Below are 19,341 nucleotides of genomic sequence, written 5' to 3' on the forward strand. Positions count from 1 at the left end.
ATGATCGTTCTTTCCAAATTGAGTAATTTCCGTCCCAAAGGCTCAGCGTGCGCGTCCTCGCGCGTTTGTTTATATTTTTTTTAATTCCTACTTCCTCTCCTCCCTCTCTTCATCTCACAATCCTCGGTTTTGCTGAAGCTTTATCTCGGTTTTTCAATATGGATGTTCGCGAGCGTCTGAAGATGCTCCTAGAAGGAGACACGAGTCTCAAAGACTTGAATACCCACTTGAACGAGGCTCAAGCCGTCCAACCTGTCCCAGCGGATGGAGCTGATCCAATTGCCGAGTCCAAAGCTAAGCAAGGCGTAAGTGGATATGTTCTCCCCGTTGATTTTGAGCCGGAGAATGGCATGGAGTACCCTAAGGGTGGCCAATTTCCTTTGTCGTACATTCGTACCCATGTGGTTGGACAGCTCGCTGAGTCGGAAGACAAGCTTATGACCCAGGTCAACCAGGATGGCCGTCCCCACCGTCGTACTCCGAAGCTGCACCTTGATCTCTCGGGCTTGGTCAAAGATGAGCGCGGCGGCGGTAGTTCTGACATGGACTCCGACGAGGAGCTGGTAACTGCGATCCCGGTTCCCAAGTCGTTCACTCCGGCCGTCACAATGGCCCGCTTCCCTTTCAACTACCTCCATGGACAGGATGCCAAGAAAGTTAATGAGCAGTTCTATGTGGGCGATAAGTTCTGGAATCGAACCTGGACTCTGTTTGTGAAATCTAAAATTAATTAGCAAAGTATATCGTCGCTAATGCTCACCCAGGTATTATTTGTCTGTCCCCAGGGTTATTTCTCAAACCCCATTTCTTTTGATTCCCACTTCCCAAGCTCAAGCACTGCTCGATGAAATCAATTCGGCTCTGAACATCAATTTGACTCTCACGGGCGTTGGCAAGGAAGGCCTCGTGATTGAGTTTGACAATGAAAAACTGCCGCGGCCTGTGTACCTTGGCCGAAGCAGCACCCGTGATCAGAAGACGAAATTGGAGAGCAAGGTTCCCTCACCTCTGGAGAACTGGGGACCCTGGGCACAGCTGGTTGAGCCCCATGTTTTCGAGGACTTTGAAAAGAAAATCAAGCAATCTCTCACCACAATCAAGACCAAGAAGAGCAGCCAGAAGCAGGCGGCCCGAGATGCCCAGACGAAGAAGTGGCAGGAGTGCCTAGGTCGTGCGCAAGCCTACTTTGGGCTGCGTCCTGCGTTGAAGCCCAATGGTACACAGCCGTCGTTTGTTAATGGCCAGATCGAAGCGATTGATATTCTGAAGCCTGTCAAATGGGCCTTTCAAGATGCCCCCATTTTCATCTCCGTTGATCTCGAGTGGATGGACTGTTACGGCTCTCTGACTGAGGTTGGAATTTCGACACTGGATATGTTGGATTTGGAAGGTGTGGTCCCTGGCGATTATGGAGAAATGTGGCTCAAACGAATTCGATCCCGCCACCTGCGTGTGAAGGAGTACCGAAACTGGGTCAACAATACGTACATTTCCGGATGTCCTGGTAGCTTCCGGTTCGGCGAGAGTGAGATAATTCCAAGTGCCGAAATTCCGGATGTTGTGGACGCTGCGTTCCATCCTCCATACATGGTTCCCCCGAAGGAAGAAAAGATCGCCCCGTACAAGAATCAGAAGCGCACCGTGATCTTGGTCGGTCTCGACCTCAATGGTGATATCAAGCACCTCCAGAGAGCGGGAAGCCGGGTTTTTATCAATCTGAACGAAACCTCTTCAGTCATTCGTGAAACCATCGACGTGACAGAGCTGTACCGTGTTGCTGCTGGGGAGAACCAGAAGCGAGGCCTTCGAGCACTGCTGGGATTACTGAATATCTTGAGTCCCGACTTGCACAATGCCGGAAATGATGCATACTACACCTTGCACGCTCTTGTGCGATTGATGCTGAGAGTCGCCGGAGAAAAGCCGTGGGGATACGAGAGTGCTGAAGTCGGTGATGAGAAGGAGCCCAACGTGAAGCGCAGTGATGAGCGCAAGGATGAGCCTAAGGTCACGGTCAGTCCCAAGGATCAACGCAATGACAAACGCGATGGAATCAAGTTTGGATCCATGGCTACAATGCGTGAAGAAGACGACGAAAACTCCGACGAGGACCCCGTTTGGCGGCACTAAGACGTCAAACTGCCACGATTGTCAATCCACGAAAGTGGGAGTGACGGAGTGACTAGAGCCGCGAAGTCAAGTTTGAGAATCGTTTGAACATACCTCATCGGATGCCTTTGAAAGGATGAATGGGCCCAGTGAGGTTTTAATTTGAACAGAATGCGTGAGATCAAAAATGTGTGAAAATAAAAAAAAACAAAAGGGATGTATGGCTAGTTCTAGCTTTCTATGATTTGAACTGAATGAAATCTCCGCTGATTTGTTATCAAAATTTTTCTTGTCCTAAGTATTGAATACATGTAAGAAACGACTGTGAAAAGTGACTATGGAATGATATACCCCGATGTTATGTCCCACTGACGACATACCATGTTCATCCCACTATCGCCCATATCCCACAATCTTAATCTCCGATCTCCCCCTCGAATACCAACATCAACACCAACCACCTCCAACAACAACCTCAAAAAACCAAAATAAAATGACAAGCCGAGGCCCCCTAACCGCGTACCTGCTATCAAGCACCCCCAATGCGCTGAAGCGCGCAACAACCCACCCCTTCCTCGCCTCCGCCGGCCGCGGCACCCTCCCAAAAGCCCAACTAAGCCAATGGCTCTCTCAAGACCGACTCTACGCGCAATCCTACATCCGATTCATCGGCCTCCTCCTCTCAAAGATCCGCCTCCCAACCCCAAACCCCAAATCCCCAGCCTCGCACCTCCCAACCTCAGAACAAAACGCCATAACCGTCCTCATCGATGCCCTCGTCAACATCCGCACAGAACTCGCCTTCTTCGAACAAACCGCAAACGACTACACCCTCGATCTAACAGCAATCTCCGCTGAAGAAGGCGGCTGCACCCTCACCTCCTACGGGCTAGGCTCAGACATCACCGTCTCAGCCGGAATCACCTCCACCGGCTCTGGAAGCTGTCCCGGTTACGCGGGCGGCGAAGGGGGCGCGTCTGCTATGTCCACAGACGCGACGAGCAGCGCGCCCGGTCACGGCCTGTGTCTGAGTCAGGGAGAGTGCCAGATGCCGTCTGGGGGCGAGGTTTGTGCGCCTGGACCGCAGTTCAATGAGTCTGGACGCGGCTCGGAGCCTGCGGCTGTTGGTGGGGATGCTCGGGGGAATGTTGGTGTGCAGGGGGTGGAGAGCAGCGTGGGACTAGTTTCTTCTGTGCGAGCCGGACGACTAGGGCTTATATTGATATGTTTATGTCTGCTGGGAGTAGTGGGGTTTCTGTTTTGGAGGGGTTGGCAGTGTTGTGGGCTACGGAGGTTTGTTATTTGAGATCTTGGAGGTTTGCGGCGGGGTGTATGCGGGAGGATGGGGAGAGAGATTATAAGAAGGATGCGGATGGGGGGTGCGTTGAGGGAGAAGTTTATTGAGAATTGGTCTAGTGCTGAGTTTGAGGGGTTTGTTGATCGGATTGGGGATGTTGTTGATGAGATGGCGGGGCAGATTAAGGGGGCGGAGGAGTTGGAGATTATGCAGGGAAGGTGTTTGGAGTGGTGGAGGCAGATTGTTTGGTTGGAGGAGAACTTTTGGCCAACTGTTGCTGAATGATATAGAGTTATCTGATCAACTCTATATTAACTCTAGATCAACTTTAAATGTCACTACGATCTACCGTGCATATTCTTTTGCAGTTGAAAAATATTGTATGTAAGATATCATACATCTGACTCGAAGCCCATACATACAAGGCCATCTAGAACGGGATGACAAGCAAAAGCAAGAAAGGCAGACAAAAACAATTAACGCCGTCCACAAACCCCCGGGACAAAATCAAATCAAACTCCGATCCCTGATCTCTGCTCCCAAAATAATGACAATGTCATCGAGCAAACCTCCAAAACACAAGTATAAAAATGACCAAACCCACCAACACCATTCGTAATGCGGAAGCATGAAGCATGAATCAAGTAGTAAAACACATGGATACAGTCTGTAAAGTGGGACATGTTGTACATCACAAGATAAGACAGTCTGGACCAACCATCGCAGTCAACATCAAGTAGCTGCCGCACGGGCAGCATTACCAAGTTGTCGATGGTATGAGCCAATAGGTTCGAAACCCCTAGAAATAGTATTAGTTCCTGCGCGCCAATTGGGTAAAGAAAATCAGTGTAGCAAGAGTAAACATACCTAGCAAGATCAAACCCCGATCCATTATCATCTTCCTCCTCTTCCCGCTCTTCATTCCTCGCACCATGGGATTTCCCATTAGGTCCCATATCCCCGGAATCCGACTGGAGCGGGGGTAGAGTCCGACCCGAGCCAAGGCCATTCGACGTCCCGGGTTTGCTGGGACTAACGAGATTCGGCGGCGGGGGAGAGCTACTCGGGAACCCGCCGATAATGCGGTCCTCGACCTCGCCCTTCAGAGGACTCATGTCCGGCGGTGGGCGGGCAGGTGTACTGCCGATATCAGCAAACTTCCAGAACTGCGCGGGCGAGCTCATTGGCATGAACTTCGACGGGATCTGCGCTGTGCTGGGGGGCGGGAGACGGGGTTGTTGGCGTTGTGGGGCGGGAGTGATCATTGAAGAGGGTTCTTCGTTGTAGTAGGACGATGAAAGGACTGGTGGGGACCCGGCTACGTTGTCGGACATGCCGTATGCGCGGGTCAGGTTGTTGCTGCTGTTTTGCACCTGCGTGGAGATGCTGGAGTTGTGGTTGTGCGTGCGCGATGGGAGCGGCGAGGGCTCGTCGTAGTCGCGTGGGTTCATGTGTCGCAGTGGGTGGTCGGAGCCGAGGCCTCGACCGAGCCGGGAACCACGCTCTGGTGTATATGCTTCCACCGGAGCTACGGGGAATGAGCTGAAGCCCGGTGACGAAATGGGTGGTGACTTTTTTGCTGTTGCTGAGAACGAGGTGTCGAGTTTGCTAACGTTTGTTCCGCGTGCTGATGACGGTGGCTCCTTTGTCGCCGGTGAGGACGGGGCAGATGACTGTGTGCCGCCTTTGCGTGTTTGCTTCTTCCGGTACTCCTCCCGATACTCTACTGCGATCTGCCACTTCATACCCTTGCCCGGCTCGTCGGTCCGGCGGGGGACCTTCTGGAACGCCTTGTTCAGCGAGAGATTGTGGCGGATCGAATTCTGCCAGCCGCTTTGGGAGTGTCGATAGAAAGCGTATTTCTCCATGATCCAATTATAGATGCTGTTCAACGTGAGCTTCTCCTCCTCGCTTGAGAAAATAGCCTGAGCAATTAGCGTCGCATAGCTGTACGGCGGCTTCAGGTCCTTAGAGGAGTCCTTGCTGTAATCAATCTCCTCCGTGCTCTCCATCATCATGCCTCGGTTATAAAGCGGAGACTGCTTAGCCGTGCGCTGACCAGCGGTATCAGGCGATCGCGGCGGGGGCGTCACCTGGCGCTTGATGAACTTCGGAGCAGGCGCCAACGAAGGCCCGCCAGACGAAGATGGTCGCGCAGCCTCGTCATTCTGGGATTGCTGAGGATGGGCATGCTGAGAAGCATCCCAGGAAACCGAAGCCGGATCGGGCTCCTGTCCGCTAGCAATGCGCTGGGCGCGCTCAATAAAGCTGGGTTGGATATTGGCTTCATCGCCGGGTGTAACAAACATCATTTGTGTATTGGCCACCTCGATGATGTCGCCACACGAAAGAATTGCATCGGTGCCGCGCTTCACAATGCCATTGTTCAATCGCACACCATTCCGGCCGTTGACACGGATGTGCCAGGCAGGCGTCTCCTCGCCATCATAAAAGATCTCGGCATGCAGTCTCGACACGAATTTGCTGGGGCCCAAATCGACATGAACATCTGGAAGCGCACGAGCCGCAATTGTGACGGGGCTGGACTGTTCGACAGCCCGTTGTTCGCGGTCCGGTTCGCGGCCGATATTGACATGCAGGGTTTTGACGTAATAGGTCCAGTTGCGGCCTGCGATCTTAGCATAAGCCTGGATGCGCTGTGTATTCTCGGTCTTGGTGTTGGAGTGGTCGCGTGAGACGCGCAATTCCTCGCGGGGTGTGTTCAGGTATGAAATAACTAGATCGACCAGGTCTTGATTGGTAGCGGGTTCGTGTTCGCCCGCTGAGTCCTCGGCTTCGTCGCCGGACTCATGTTTGACGTTTCGCGGAGGGGAGGTGCGGCGGTCAACCTGCGGATCAGAAGAAAACGGGTCTTAGCTCCTGTTTGCGCGGGGATATATTTTGTCTCAGACTAAACGCTCTGTTGTTTTAACTCACCTTGCGCTTCTTTGCAGATGGCCGGCTGGGCGATGAGTCCGGAGCCTCTGCATCGGAGGTTTCTTGCAGTTGAATTTCCTTGCGACGCGCGCGGCGGCGGTTCGTGAGCGGCATATCTTTATAGTAGTTCGCTCTTCCTTCTCTCCGGTATGATATATTGGCAGTCGAATGTCGGTTCGTAAATGATTATTTTTTTTTCTTCCTGTTGCGTAGGCAATGAAGTCCGAGTCGAAGTACTCCACAAACAAGCGCGGGGCACTAGAGAAGAAAATATGACAAGCCGAAGGCAAAAAAGGCAGAAAAAAGAGTTTAAAAAGAAAACAAAGTCAACTCTTCCGAGGTTGGATTCGGATTTGAGCGCCCCAGAATCGGAAGACCGTTCAGAGGTAGAACCAGAGAACGAAGAACGTCAGAGTATGGGTTTGCCACCACGGAAGAAAGGAAAGGGAAAAAAGGGGAAAACGAGAAGCCAGTTAGACTGTAAACAAGACCAAGAGGCTGGATATCTTTTTTTTTAACCAAAAACTCCCCCAATCGAAAGGTTGATATTGTGTGGCTGGATGTTATTATCGTTAATCCCTAGGCCGATCGACACGCGCAATGGCGTCTGTTTGGGGTGGTGACCGCCTTGTCGCGTGTGGAGAGCGTATATAACACAACAACCGAAAGAAAATATAGAGAGAAGAAAAGAAGAGAGAGAGAATATAGGAAAAGACAAAGAGAGAAAACAAAGTGTACAAGTAAGGAAAAGAAAATGAACTGCGATTGGGATATGACCGTAAACAGAGTGGTGGATTTCAAATGTTGGTAATAACGGCGTATGCATACAGGGAAAGTTCACCCATAGGCGGAGATAGGGCCGAAATACCAATACCAGCACGTGCTCAGCGTGGGATTGGGGATGCTTCCGAGTGCAGAGAGTGGAACTTCAATATCCAGATGCAGAGATTCTATGTTAATGTTGATATTCTATAATCCTTAGTTAATATGTACATATGTATATATCCTCTTTCTTTATCTTCATTGTTCTTACTATGCACATACCCATGTATAACACCTATATCAATAACTAATTATGATTCACCTACTACTTCATACATACACAAACCCCCAGATTGATAAAAATGAGATCTGCCCGTTTGCGTCACTCCCCGGATCTGGTTTAGCTTGGGAATGTTGCTTTGCCTCTTTGGGTTTGACATGTCGATCTAAAGGATACACCTGAGCAGGTAACATTTCGATGTTCCAAAGTTCTACAGATGCAAAAAGAGTCAAAGACGCAAACAACACTTTACATAAATAAACACTTCAAATGTTCAAACAGTTCCATGAAGAGAGCCCTAATAGTCATACAAACAGAAACAAACTTAAGATGAGAGCACCAGAAGAGTATCAGAAAGAAATGGAAAATTTCCCCATTGAAAAAAAAATTAAAAAAAAACTGCCCTTAATGAAGACCTTGGAGTGGGTGAAGAGCGGAAAGAGAGGCAATAAACAAATGTCGTCACGGCGTGAATCAAACTATGGCCAAATAAAGGCAGAGAGAGATGAAGAATTTACTCAGGCATTTTGGAGTCCCCATCCTCATCCTCATCCACACCACGTAACGTGGGATAAAAGACTCCCTCACTTTCGGACTTGGGCTCTTCCCTGGGCTGCTCAGAAGCAGCACGTACACTGGCAGTCTCAACTCCCTCCATGGCATCAAGTCCTGATGTAGGAGAAGCCGAGGAGGTCTGCACTCCATATCCAGCAGTAACGCTACCAGCCTCCAGCAATTCAGAAACCAAGCGACGCAGGTTCTCAAGCAGCCGGACCTTTTCCACCCACGCAACGTTGACATCCCGCTCGGCGACTTCAGTGGCCGCTTGCGCAGTGCGCTTGACTGCCTCCTGATCGGGGTTAGAGGTACCCGACAGAGCGGGGTCAATTAGGCTCTCCGAGATGTGAATAGCCTTGGGAGTGCGCTCGCCATCATTCCTGCTATCCTGGGAGATGTCCATGCGGTCATCGGTGGCAGCACGCTCGGCCGGCCGGGCGCGTTGCAAGGTACCTCCAGTGTAGCGGCGGCGATCGTCGTGGTCATACGCACCGCTCAGAGTTGAGGGTGGTGCGGCGCCTGACGCTGCCGGGTAGCCTGCATTCATGCTGTCGGCGACAGTGGCCGACGGCAAGCGAGGGTACATACCCGGGCCGCTGTCGTGAGGAGGCGACACGCGGTGGGCATGGTGCATGGAGATAGGAGAGCGGTTGGAGGTATACGACTGTGCGCTCGAAGGCGGGGTCAGAGCCGGGGTGCCGACCGATGGGGAGTGGGCCGAAGCAGCCCCCATGGGGGCTGAGGTAGTTGCGGTGACGTGGCTTGGCGGGAGCTGGGTAGGCGGGGAGTGGGTAGCGCGATAGTTCATGCCACCATGCACGTAATGCGCGCCGGGCTGGGCAACGCCGGCAGCCGCCACATTCTCATCGCTTTCATAGATAGTGTTCTGCATTTGCTCGAGGAACTGATCGATGTTGATCAAATCGTTCTTAGTCCGAACATTGGACATGGGGGGAAGGTGGTAGCCAGGAGGCTGGGAACCACCAGGGCTGTAACCACCACCGCCGCCGCCGACCGCAACAGAAGCAGGCATTTGTTGATATTCAGGCACAGGGCCACTGAGGAAGGGGAGCTGAAGGGCCTGCAGACCAAGCAAACGCTGGCCGACCGCGGCATAGGAATTAGGGTCGAACTGGCGACGCTTCAAGTCGCCAAAAAACTCGTTCAACGCGTCATATCCGCGCTTACGGTCATACGGGTGGCCTCCCTCTTGTCCTTGGCTCAGGGCATAGTATACATTTCCATAGGAATGCGGGTTGGGGGCCTGAGGTGGGGGGTGTGGCTGGTAGTACTGCGGAGGTGGCGCGTGTGAATATTGGCCATTGATACCGTTGATCGGGCTCTCGAAGTAATGTGTGGCAGCAGCATAGCCCTTAGGGTTTTGAGGGAACATCATATCAGGGTGCTTCATGCCCGGTTCGGGGGAGCGGATCTCCGAGTCGTCCGCATGAGTCTTGACATGCTTCTTCAAATCCTGGGGGCGCTTGAAAGCCTTTCCGCAGAAGTCGCACTTGTGAGGCTTAAGTGGCACATGAACACGGATGTGGGAGGTGATATGATCACGCTTGACTGTTGTGGTGTTGCAAGTGCCCCACTGGCAGGTCAGGTTGAGGTTGTTGGTGCTTTTACGTCCAACGTGGCGCTCACAAACATGCTCCTATACGGGCATTATTAGCATCTTTTGAGATCGTAATTGATTGATCAGTCTTACATATAGAGACTCGGCGGTGGGAGACTTCTCAGTGCATCCAACCCACTGGCACGGCAACTGCTCACCGGCGCAGTTCATAGAGGGGCTATTCACCGCAGCAGTAGCGGCGGCGGCAGTCGCGGTGACGGAGGCGGAAGGAGTCGGAGTTGCCTGTATCGGCGCCGGTTCAGCAACAGGCGCAGGCAGCGTTGCCTGTGTAGTAGAAGGGGTATGGTTCTCCGTCATCTTGCCAAGAAATTTGATCTGGAGTTGGCGGAAAGCCTAGAGAGCAAAAGAGAACAAAAGAAAACAAACTAAGAAGATCAGACAACTATAGAGAAGAGACACCCTATATGTATACAAAGAGGCGAGAATGAAAAGGGGGGGGGGAAAGAGAGAGAAAATGGGGGTTTCTCCGCAGAAGAGGAAAAGGAGCCGAGCCTTTGCCCAGAAAATACCGCTTTGCTAAGCCTGGCGGAAGGACAAGGAGAGAAACGAGAAGACCAAGACCGGGCCAAGCGTCGGTGCGGGCCCCAAGAACCAAGAGGCGTTGGCGCCATGGCTTTTGACTGGTGGACCGGGGGGGGGGAACGAGGGGCTGTGTGTGAGCATTCCAGAGCTAACACGTAGCACAGTAGGGTACAGTACGGAGAAACGGTATTCTAATATGTATATTTTAAGTAATTTGAGTAATTTTTAGTAATTTTATATACGGCTGTGCTAACTCCGTACATAACTGGCCTATCTTATAAGCGTTTTAAGTACATCCGTTTACCCTAAATCAGTTTAGTGCACCAAACATACCGTAAATTCAAGGTAAATTCAACAGTAATTGAGTCTTACGGCCTCCCCGTTCAATTCAATGTTCCAATATTAAAGAAAATAAACGAAGCAGGGAATGAATGAAACAAGGAGTGGCGTGTTCATTTCGCCAAGCCAACTTCCAAGAAACATCCCATGGGCAATTCTTCTTGGCAGCCAAGTGATTCCTCTTGCCAATAATTCCCGCTCCGGAGACCAAGAATCAAGTCTTGGAGTCTTGGTGTCTTGGTATGACCAATTTCATATCCCTTTTATCCAATGTTTCCAGGTTGTGTGACAAGTCCTCTGATTAATCTGGCTGCCTGGTGCCCTTGTTACGGCCGGCATGCATGACTCGGTTGGTTTCGGATTCCGAGGTCCCTAGAGGCATCTAGAGGCATTTACATGTAATCATTCATGTTCTGACTATACCGTATATGTCACCTTCTATAGTCTAATGTTCTTGTCTAATTCTATTCTATCTGTAACATCTTGGCCTGACATCTCTGGCTACCCCTGATATATAAAATACATGTACTTACCGAGCATGTCATTATCTTCACAAGGGCCTAGCCCAAGCATTCCAGATGCTCCTTGGAACATGTCTTGGCCTGTGGCTTAGCCAGCCGAACCCAAAGCACCCACGTGCTCGTCTTCTCTCTGCGCAAGTGCCACCTCACCTTCCCGAGCGCTTCCTCCGCTTTGGCTGGTACCAACTCCAAACATTCAACCCAACCTTCGTCCCCTTTGTAACAGGGAACGCAGCGTGCCAAGTCTCCGGATACCCCGTCCCATCCGGCCGAAGATTCTCCCAAAACACGGCATTACCCTTGATAGGTTTGAATGTGATACCCATCTCCTCCCCCTTCCTCTTCCTTCTCCCATCTACCCCATCCCGCTGCTCACACTCCAAAAACTGACACCATCCTTCCCCACCCGGCATCCTCAACCGCGGAAAATTCGTTCCCCCACCCTCACAGTCCGCATCGAGATACACCATAAACGTGCTAAAACGGTCCCCGCCCCGCGCCAGCGACCCAGCCCAGTCATAGTGGTGGCGGTAGTGGCCGGAGGCATTGTAGCGCTGCGCCCACATACGCTCGATGTAGAGGTCCGGACGCCAGCCCTGGAAGGCGCGGGCGCGGTCTTCCAGGCAGCGGATTGTATCATCGCGGTCGAGAAGGGCACGGTCGGAGAGGCGTTTTGTTGGGTCTACTCGTTCTGTTTGGCCATCGTAGACGATTGAAGGGGTGTATTTGTTCACGCTGGGATTCGGGGGAGGTTGGTCCGGTTAGCTTGGTCTGTGGTTATCATGGGTGTGTGTGTGTGTGTGTGTGTTATGGTGTATATCCGTGTTCTCGGGAGTTGATTGCAGTTGAGACTGGTGGTTTACCTCATGTCCAGGATGTGGTTTGCTTCAGTTTCTGAGATAAAGTTCTCGATATATATGATCAGCGGTTCGCGCGAGAGGAGATGCACGCGGTATCCCTCTGCGCCGGGGCAGCTGAATGGTACACCATCTTCGGGGCTGATGAAGCTGTCGTCGGTGAGGTTGATGCCTGGTCCTGGTGCGCTGGACTCGTCGAAGAGGTTTTCGCTGTCCACGGGTGGTGCCAGTAGGCTTGGGAAGAATCCGCGCAGTAGCGGGTCGAGGATGAAGATATACACGGGGATGAAGTAGAGGGCCCAGGTAAAGACGGTGGAAAACTTTGGAAGTGACGCCATTGGGTTGGCTATAAATAGTCACGGGGATATGTAGGCCAAGTAATGTTAAATGTACAAGGGGAGATTTGGACTGTTAGCTCTCCATGCGACCGGGGCGGAGGCTTGCGGATGCTACAATTGATCCGACTCTAGGTAGAGATGACAGCCCATGGGCAATGGAAAAGGAATATAATCAAGAAAGGGTGTAGCGCAGGGCCATCTTGCAAAGGAAAGGTTCTGGACGTTGAGGTGGAAGTGTCGAAGTATGTGGGTCCAACAGATTCTGGGCTAGCCCGAAGCTAAGATGAGTATGACTTCATTGGCAAAACATGGCAAGTTACTCCGTGTTTGGGGAGTCGTCTTCTGTGAGGCGGATGCCGGAGTAACTTATTCGGTGTGAATATTACTGATTCAGTTTGTTGATAGGTACATAATATATAGACTTATGTACGATTTCAATTTGTCCTTTTAAATGCATCACTCAACAATTGACATACATTAGATCCATCATAGCACAATATATATATCGTACACTTTCTTTTTATTGCCTAAAATAGCAATATTGTAAGTGAAGATCTATCTATATAATTTTTTAGAGCACAGTTGCAGATAGAAGGGCAACTCGGATATAAATTGCACCCATCTATGAAGAAAGGAGAAATGGGACAAGTCAAAATGCATGGTGATTCTGAACACCATCACATATCTATCCCTATGCTTCCGGTATACAGACAACCATTCCACACACATCCGCACGCTTAAAACAAATGATCGTAGAAGTATGTGCTTTGCGTGGTGGAACCCGATGGTTCATGCAATAGAGTAATTGGGCAACACATGAGCGTCAGCAAGAAGAGGATAATATCCAGAGAACGCAGATACGGAGATAAATGGTAGGTATTTGCTATATAAAGAGACAGGGAAGCAAGGACTAGGGATAGATGACAGGATAAATGTCAGATTCTGACTGCCTGTGATAATCCTGGTAAAGGTAGTATAAGGCCATCAGCAGAACGTCCTCCGACAAATATATAAACCACCGATATTTCGGCCAAGTCGAGAAAGTAAAACATTTTATTTCTCCACAATCACTACTAAGATACTATATTCAATCTCCGCCATGCATTTCTATCAGAAACTTCTGACCTTCCTGGCCTTCGGAGCCACTCTCGTAGCCGCACAGATCACTGCTGGAGTCGTCGGTGGTGTAAGTGACAACACCAGAGACCCTGAATGGTAATATGGTATTAGACCTGTTCAAAGTCCACTCAACTGTGCACCTTGCCTGCCGTACCTCCCTTCCCCGCCGCGTTCTTGGCTTGCCCGGAGCAATCACTCGTAAGTTATGTCTATTCCTAAGTACACAGAACTGATGACTGACAAGAATCACACAGTGTACCTCCGATGGAAGCGGCTGTACCGGGGCTCGTCACAATGCCCTTACAGACCAATGCACCTAGTTGGGACAAGGTTTCTACTTCCCAAGTCAAAGGTCCATGGGTAGCTTTGAGGATCATGGAAGTAGTAATGTCCCCAAGATCCCTTCGGGAGATATTGGTGTTGGCTACGTAGCCACAAACCATTGATGAATGAACGAATTTATGCTGGGTTTCTTTTTGACTGTAAAACTACAAAATATACTGTCGACAGCGTGAGCGTAGTGTCTAGCCTCGTATTTGGAATCAGATAGGGCTGCCAGGTATAAGGCATCGCAGTAGAGTTTAATGAGTCTTATGGTGAGCGGAATCTATGGCCACCAGGGCCGTAAAATGCGACAACCACTCAAAAGTCCCCTCAGTCCTGGCCTGGATTGCCCCCTTCCAGAAATTTGAAAAAAGTCAAGAGGTTCCCATCATTGTCTTTGATTGAGAACTGCCTATACCCCCACGGTGTATCCTCGACATCTTCCACAATTTCAACATCGTCGAGAGATCTCAGATGATTGTAGTACTCATCCAACTGCGAGGTCCCTAGGGCAATCATAGCCTGTGACGTAGTGAAATTCCCAGCTGTTGCTTTTGAGAAGTAGAAGTTGGCGTCTGCTTTTCTGCCAATGAATAAGGAGCAAAATATCTGCTCGGATGAGCCTTCCTCGGGTTTTACACTGGCAAGTTCAAACCCGAGTTTCTCGGTGTAAAATTGAATTGTGATAGGAATAGAGCGTGATTGAAACATGGGGATTACTTTCCATGCAGATTTCAATATTTCAGAAGACATTTTGAGACGAGGTCGGGTATTTGACACGTGCGCAAGATTGCAAGTATTGAGGGGGAAGACCTGGGATTTGAGAGTGGTAGGGGAGGGAGGAGGAAGGTGAGTAGGCCACTGGAGAGGGTATCGGAAAAGGGTTGATCCAGTAGTACTTTATTCAACCATACCAAGCACATACAATACTTCTGCCGAAAATGGTGCAATCATCTCGCTCTTACTTCGATTGACTCGAGTGATCGGCCTTCGAACAAAAGACAGAAGACACAAAGTGGTATAGAAATCCGGTATGCATTTATGTATATAGCTAATAGTAATTGCAAAAGAAAAGCGAGACTCCTAATCCCAACCAGGTATCAACAGTTTTTACACCAAGATTTTGGGTTTCATGATAGCATATCCTCGTAAAAAGCAGAGAAAACAAATATGGCAAACCAAACCAAGGTCAAATGCTGTTGGCATTCATCCACTGGGCCCAATCCTCAGCAGAGGTCCCGTTTCCCGGTCGATAGGCGGCATTGTTGCCGAACAGATCATCAAAGGAGATCCCCAGATCCATATTCATGCCCATACTCTCATCCATGCCCATGCTGAAATCAGGTAATCCATTTGGACCGGGCATCTCTTGCTGTTGTGGTGCAGACTCGGCTGCCATGTCGTTTGGATTGTTGGGCTGGAAATTGTAGCCCTGCCAGACGAAATTCTGGTTCGGGATTGAGACCAGGTCTGGACTGCTGATCACTTCTGCTGGAGTCTGGCTCTGCGAGATTGGGGAGTGGACGCGGGACGAAGTTCGGGAGTGGGAGGGGCGGAGGTGGCTTGGCACTGATGACTTCATCCCTGGTGGATTTGCGATGGGGTAATTCGGCATGTTTGTGAAGTCAAAGGTTGGAGTGGAGACCCCTGCGCTGGAGGGGTCGCCTGGTGTGGAGGGCCCCATGCCTGGCGCTGAATCGAAGGGATACTGCGATGGCATTCCTGTAGGGTCGTGCCGGAAGTGATCATCTTCCAAGGTGGACATGGGCTGTGTTGGATATGCGAATGGATCGTCTGATGGGAACATCATTGGCATGAGATCTGGGAGATTGGACGGATTGGTGAATTGCTGAGCCCATGCTAGACTTGATGGCTCTTGATTGGGCATGGAGGGCGTCATTCCGGATGAGGAAATATGCTCCGGGGTGGTCATGGTTTCCGTCAGCAGCTCAGGCGATGTTGAAATCCACGTGGACTGGTGGTTAACGTCAGTAGAGCGATTGCTGACAGGCTGGACATTGTCCAGACTTTGTTGTCGGCGGTTCTGGTCATCGTTAACAGCTGGCTGGGACATCATCTGCGCTGGGAAAGTGCTTGACCGATGTGGCAGCGTTTTCTCGAAAGAAGGCTTCAGCCCAGGCTCAGCAGTGTTAGATGGCGCGGGTCGCTTGAGGTTTACAGGAGTCTTTGAGCTCTGGCGATTTTTCAACATCTCGGGCAACGTCTTGAAAAGGCACTGCAATATAATTAGCCAAGGTCATTCCAAATTTAAGGTAGGAGAACTTACGTTCAAGCTCTGAGAACACCGGTCGGCAGCAAGACTCTTCTTGGCCAATCCGGCTAGAGTATTTTTGCCCTCCATGGCATCTTTCAGGACGCCATCTTTGGCTGTAGGTGAATCCGGATTTTCAAGCACGAAGAAGATCAAGGAGAGGATAGCGAAATAGGTCGTATACATGGTGAACCAGAAGGACCCATTGAGCAGTCCTCTCTTTTGCATTCCGGTCGTGATGTGAACAATGTTTCGCGAAACGCTGACGCAAGCTGCTGCACAGGCATATGACCGCTTGTCCACGCCACGCGCTTGAGAACCACCAGAGACGTAATGGAGGAACGGGCGGTACATGACCATTTGCACGTGGGCGTAGCTTATACGCAGCAATTGCCGGACACTAGTTAATTGTTAGTCAAATTGATTCAAAACATTAGTATTGTAGACTTGAGACTTACCGTTCTAGCTGGGGCGAGACTTCTGTGCCCGGTCGCAGAGCAGGAGGCAATTCCTCCATCCAAGTTTGCAGATCTCGCTCGATCTCCCGGATTTTTGAGTGGCTGACCATGTATCGCTGGTCTGACTTGGAGCGATAGCGGGCATTTTTGACTGGGTAGATATATTTCACCACCTTCAAAATGATGTTCGAAAGACGAGTGTGCGCATTGCATCCAGCCATCAGCGGTGTATGGTTAGATGGGGGTTGAGTGATTCCTTCCGTAGTAATGAAATCACCATCAACCTCCATTGGGTACTCTTGATCGATATCATCGTCACTCAGCATCTGGGGAAGACCCAAGAGCGTGCTCACGTAGATGTCCATCTTGCGGATGACCCAGAAGATGCGCTTTCGAAGTTCTCGTTCAAGGGGGTTGAAATCTGCCGCAACAGAGCGATGGAGACCTAATCGCAGTGCTGAACGAAGTGCAATTCCCACATATGAGTAGCATGTGCTCAACTTCGCAGATGATTGGAGGAAGAGGACCATAAAACAGATTGCCTGGAGAGAAACCAAGTCACGGCAGTCGGTGATCTCCAGCAGTTGTCGACCGGCCTTGAAGAATTGGAACCTGTCAAAAGAAATTAGTCGGTGCCATAGACCAGCATACGGATTTAATATGACTTACCCTTGGCCTATTGCGCCTTCGTAGCCAGCCAAATCCAGGGTACCTTGTCCCGATTCATCGTCCGAGAACAAGCAGCCAACCGCGATGACGATATACAAAAGCGGCAAGAAGGCGTTCTCTTGGTTCGTGAATTGTTCCGGGGAGTATCGTAAATGCGGTCCAGACTTGCATAAAAAGAGGGTATGTGCACAAATTTCATCAAGGAGCAGGCATGGTCGATCGCATTGTGACACAAGCGGAGAGCGACCGCCCGGGGAGGTAGGTCATGTGTAGGAGGTAATGTTGTATCTTGAGGCGACTCGGACATAGACTTCGGACTATCCAGCATATGTGCGGTTATCGAGGGGCGCGATCGTGCCATGGGGCCTGTAATATCTGCAGCGCCCAACTGTTTGCGCAATCGGCGAACAAATAGAACGCCCGACGTGTGCCCGTGGTAATCCCAATGGCCCTGGTCATCCCGATCTAAGCAGCCCGAATTATCGACCATGGTTTCAAGTAGTCCCTCGTCGGCCCCGTCTTGCGCTGTATCTTGTGCAATCGACGGTTTGACATCTTCGGTCGCTTTTGATTTTTGAGCGGCGGTGAATTTTTGTTCTGTCGCATGCACATCTAGTTGCGGATCATCGAGGTCGACATTTGGAAGAACGATTCGAAGGAGCGCTTCGGCTTTTTGGAGCCGATTTTCAAGTGCCTCAACATATTGCGGCGCGGGATTTCGACGGCGATTGGAAGGTTGGTCGTACGAACACTCTAAAGACTGTTAGGGCACATGAACGTTTTCGGAGATTTAAATGCATAGGGCTTCGCGTACCATAACTATAGACTGTGCAATGAGTGCATGGCTGTTTGCCATCGCACTTGATCTTTTTTCTGCGACATTCGTCGCATGCGCGGCCGACTCGTCGTCTCTTCTGCGCAGGCAGTGATTTAGGGTCTGTGGTGGAGGCATCATGGGGAGAAGTGTCATGGTGATCGTCATCAGGCGAATATTTGAAGTCGTTCATGGGCGCGGGATCCTCCTCATTCTCGCCAGAAAGAGGGCTCGTCGTAGTCGCCATGACTGGATATCTGAGGTCCGTAAAATGCACGGAGTCATGTAAAGACAAATGTTGGCCTTGGCGGGCGATCCGAAGTGAATATCACTATGTCACTAAATATCATGGATCGCCCTATTTCGATGGTCGCAAGATAAGCAGAATCAAAGCGGAAAAGGACAGTGGAGTCTGCAAAGTCTGCGTAGTGTTCGATTGGAAATCCCTGGGAAAGTAAAATTTGGAGTACTAGTTGAAGGGTCTGAGGGGGATCTTAGGGTCTTGAGGGGGGGGGAATGGAGATCGACGATGATGAAATGATTAATTCCCGAAAGCGGTGTGTTGACTAGGAAATATCAAAAGACTTCAAGGGTTCAACCTTGCAAAGTACAAAGAACAACGTATTATCTTATTCAAGAAAAGGATCAAGTTCACCATCAAACCCGTGGACCAGTTTAGTTTAGTCATTCAAAGAGTCATACGCCTTATGACCGGTGCCCAGGTGGATATCGGGGGTTCACTATGCGCGACGCCGATACATAAAGTTCCGTGTCCGTTTTTCTTTTTTCCAGAATTTTCCCTTCTGACTGAGGCATTTTTGGGATTTTCATGATCCTCATGTCCAATAGGAACTCGACTATCTCGCTGTTAAGGCTTTAGCCCCGTCTCCACTGCCCGATTTGTCTAGACTCGGCCTGCCTCGCTCAATTCGCCGACTTCTACTCCGTACTGCGTACGGAGTACCGATATTTGAGTCTCTCATTGAAATTATGAAGGGAAATTCAAGCATCTTATGTACTCCGTACTATTGTGTTGTGTATTGTTTGGGTTTGAAACTGAACTGCAGCCGAGGTCCTGTGGGATCTTATTAATATGGGTTCCTCGGAACTTATACGAGTACTCCGTACCAACCTCACAGTATTAGCCAGTTTTATTAATCTCTTCCTGCATACTACCATCATGTACTCCGTACGGAGTATCCCGGCACAGAAAAGGGTGATCACCTGTGCAGGAGCAAATCCATCCATGGATTTGCTCAATTCTATTTGTAATATAAGGCTGTGACCTCGGGACCTCAGATCACTACAATAGTACTTCGTTTCTATTATTGCTCTCTATGTATGCAATAAGAACATTGCAGTACACAGCATAAAGTCCGAAAGTGCAGAGCACAACATACAGCCCTGAACCCTTGAACGCCCTTGCGCTGTCATCATGAAGGGGTCTGCCATGCAGAGGGGTCTTCGAAACAAGGCACCATGCGTCAAAATGCTTTAACAGCCCTGTGGCGCGAGATACGGGGAAT

General features: G+C 50.3%; 8 protein-coding genes across 8 annotated transcripts; 3 read left to right on the forward strand and 5 right to left on the reverse strand.

The window, feature by feature from the left end:
• Window positions 1-158: 158 nt before the first annotated feature.
• On the forward strand, window positions 159-2,130 carry N7471_004960 (uncharacterized protein; the record flags this gene model as incomplete). The annotated part of the gene is made up of 2 exons (XM_057277679.1): window positions 159-709; window positions 765-2,130. The coding sequence occupies 2 exons, from the start codon at window positions 159-161 to the stop codon at window positions 2,128-2,130; spliced, it is 1,917 nt and encodes a 638-aa protein (XP_057137289.1).
• Window positions 2,131-2,602: 472 nt separating this feature from the next.
• N7471_004961 (putative transcription regulator PAB1642) lies at window positions 2,603-3,691 on the forward strand (the record flags this gene model as incomplete). Its single annotated transcript, XM_057277680.1, has 3 exons — window positions 2,603-3,301; window positions 3,357-3,439; window positions 3,526-3,691. 3 exons carry the CDS (start codon window positions 2,603-2,605, stop codon window positions 3,689-3,691), a joined length of 948 nt encoding a protein of 315 aa, XP_057137290.1.
• A 447-nt stretch (window positions 3,692-4,138) lies between these two features.
• On the reverse strand, window positions 4,139-6,457 carry N7471_004962 (putative forkhead transcription factor Fkh1/2; the record flags this gene model as incomplete). The annotated part of the gene is made up of 3 exons (XM_057277681.1): window positions 4,139-4,205; window positions 4,274-6,255; window positions 6,344-6,457. The coding sequence occupies 3 exons, from the start codon at window positions 6,455-6,457 to the stop codon at window positions 4,139-4,141; spliced, it is 2,163 nt and encodes a 720-aa protein (XP_057137291.1).
• A 1,442-nt stretch (window positions 6,458-7,899) lies between these two features.
• pacC (putative C2H2 transcription factor PacC) lies at window positions 7,900-9,879 on the reverse strand (the record flags this gene model as incomplete). The annotated part of the gene is made up of 2 exons (XM_057277682.1): window positions 7,900-9,600; window positions 9,655-9,879. 2 exons carry the CDS (start codon window positions 9,877-9,879, stop codon window positions 7,900-7,902), a joined length of 1,926 nt encoding a protein of 641 aa, XP_057137292.1.
• Window positions 9,880-10,867: 988 nt separating this feature from the next.
• Window positions 10,868-12,348, reverse strand: N7471_004964 (oxidoreductase, 2OG-Fe(II) oxygenase family). Its single transcript, XM_057277683.1, has 2 exons — window positions 11,828-12,348; window positions 10,868-11,699 (listed from the first exon to the last, which is right to left on the reverse strand). The coding sequence occupies exons 1-2, from the start codon at window positions 12,157-12,159 to the stop codon at window positions 11,111-11,113; spliced, it is 921 nt and encodes a 306-aa protein (XP_057137293.1). The 5' UTR covers window positions 12,160-12,348; the 3' UTR covers window positions 10,868-11,110.
• Window positions 12,349-13,258: 910 nt separating this feature from the next.
• Window positions 13,259-13,598, forward strand: N7471_004965 (uncharacterized protein; the record flags this gene model as incomplete). Its single annotated transcript, XM_057277684.1, has 3 exons — window positions 13,259-13,345; window positions 13,402-13,476; window positions 13,533-13,598. The coding sequence occupies 3 exons, from the start codon at window positions 13,259-13,261 to the stop codon at window positions 13,596-13,598; spliced, it is 228 nt and encodes a 75-aa protein (XP_057137294.1).
• A 334-nt stretch (window positions 13,599-13,932) lies between these two features.
• Window positions 13,933-14,355, reverse strand: N7471_004966 (uncharacterized protein; the record flags this gene model as incomplete). Its single annotated transcript, XM_057277685.1, has 1 exon — window positions 13,933-14,355. The coding sequence occupies one exon, from the start codon at window positions 14,353-14,355 to the stop codon at window positions 13,933-13,935; it is 423 nt and encodes a 140-aa protein (XP_057137295.1).
• A 263-nt stretch (window positions 14,356-14,618) lies between these two features.
• N7471_004967 (putative C6 transcription factor (Mut3)) lies at window positions 14,619-18,458 on the reverse strand. Its single transcript, XM_057277686.1, has 6 exons — window positions 17,816-18,458; window positions 17,192-17,754; window positions 17,002-17,165; window positions 16,333-16,944; window positions 15,890-16,274; window positions 14,619-15,838 (listed from the first exon to the last, which is right to left on the reverse strand). Exons 1-6 carry the CDS (start codon window positions 18,060-18,062, stop codon window positions 14,792-14,794), a joined length of 3,018 nt encoding a protein of 1,005 aa, XP_057137296.1. The 5' UTR covers window positions 18,063-18,458; the 3' UTR covers window positions 14,619-14,791.
• Between the last annotated feature and the right edge of the window lie 883 nt (window positions 18,459-19,341).

This window comes from Penicillium samsonianum, assembly GCF_028829775.1.
Source record: "Penicillium samsonianum strain IBT 33392 chromosome Unknown utg000003l_segment0_segment0, whole genome shotgun sequence".
Taxonomy (NCBI): domain Eukaryota; kingdom Fungi; phylum Ascomycota; class Eurotiomycetes; order Eurotiales; family Aspergillaceae; genus Penicillium; species Penicillium samsonianum.